Source organism: Rhagoletis pomonella, unplaced genomic scaffold (assembly GCF_013731165.1).
Source record: "Rhagoletis pomonella isolate Grant_MI unplaced genomic scaffold, Rhpom_1.0 Rhpom_scaffold_00002, whole genome shotgun sequence".
Classification (NCBI taxonomy): Eukaryota; Metazoa; Arthropoda; class Insecta; order Diptera; family Tephritidae; genus Rhagoletis; species Rhagoletis pomonella.
In genome coordinates, this window is record NW_023458556.1 from 23,030,128 (window position 1) to 23,031,475 (window position 1,348).

Below are 1,348 nucleotides of genomic sequence, written 5' to 3' on the forward strand. Positions count from 1 at the left end.
AAAAAGGAATGTAGAGTAGAAGGCCTCTTGACTCTAAGGAAGGCCTTTCGAAAGGGCTTTTAACTCCTGAAATTATCTACTGGGTAACTACTTATGGATACGTTCCCACTATTTCGCAGTATTATCAATTATCAAAAACAAAACTAAATAATGCTTTTTATTTTGTGTACTATGATTAATTTTTTATTGCAATAAAAAACTAGCAATTCAATAAAGTTAACAAAAATTATTACAAAAAAACAAGGACACATTTCAATCTACATATTCCATCAATCTCAAACAATTCGATTGCCGACAAACACAAACTGCAATAAAAACATATTAAAAAAAGTAATTTCTCAGGAAAGAGAAATCCATTAAAATGTAAATGTGCTTTAGAAGTTCCTTTTTTTTGGTTCATAAGTTTAGTAAAACACTAAGAGTTAAATATGTAAATCGATATTGTTGTAGATATTTACTATGCGTTTATAAGTATGTATTTATATCGGTGATTCGTATGTGTATATATGTATATATCGTTGTCAGTATAAAGAAATCTGAATGCATACACTTTTCTTTCCTCTTCTCAATATTTTACACATTATAACCTGTTATTTAATTGCAGATTTTTAAAATAATTTACTTCGCGCTATAATAGATAATATTATATATTTAATAATAAAATAATTTTAAATGCTTGTTAATTAAACATTTGTTGGCGCATCCATGCCACAAATAATCGATTTGACCACTGCAGCTGCCGCCAGAGATGCAAAATTCTGCCATTTTCGCGTCGACATGCCATCCTTGTAATCGGAAATACCTGCAGCGATAGAAGAGTAGAGAAGCAATATGTATCAGCTATGAAAACAAATTCTACATTCATCACCACCCACCTTTCACTAGTATGAAACTCTCTCTACAATTGCCAATAATGCTGTCCAGCACTGAACTCATTTCCACATCTGTGGCGAGCAATCCATATTTCTTTACGAAATCCATGCGTGAATTATCGCTACGCACCAGATCGCGTCCGGAACCAATGGGTCCAAGATGCAGGCGGGAACGTGGCACACCGTCGACTGTGTCCGTGGCGATCGGGTGTGCAACCTCGATGACTTCGTTGTTGCCGATATTCATGAAGAGTTTATCGGTGTTGACGGAAGGACGATTAAAATCACTCTCAGTTTTTTGCATCAACGATGACAGACCCTCACGCAAATAAGTATCCCAAGGACGCTTCAGCTCCATGTTGGCTTGCAAGCCTTCAGCGATCTGTTGTAGGGAGTCATTGATGGGGAAATATGTTTTCACATCATCGCCACTCTTGTAGACATAAACGTAGGGTTTCTCATTTCTGTGTTGTTAT

The 1,348-nt window shown here is 35.7% G+C and overlaps 1 protein-coding gene across 1 annotated transcript in view; it reads right to left on the reverse strand.

Annotated features, from left to right (window-relative positions):
- Positions 1 to 486: 486 nt before the first annotated feature.
- Positions 487 to 1,348, reverse strand: part of LOC118733309 — a gene marked incomplete in the record, with an annotated part of 14,306 nt that continues 13,444 nt past the window's right edge. Inside the window, 2 exon segments of the mRNA XM_036462663.1 lie at positions 487 to 802; positions 876 to 1,336. Of these exon segments, the coding sequence (XP_036318556.1) occupies positions 684 to 802; positions 876 to 1,336 (580 nt within the window).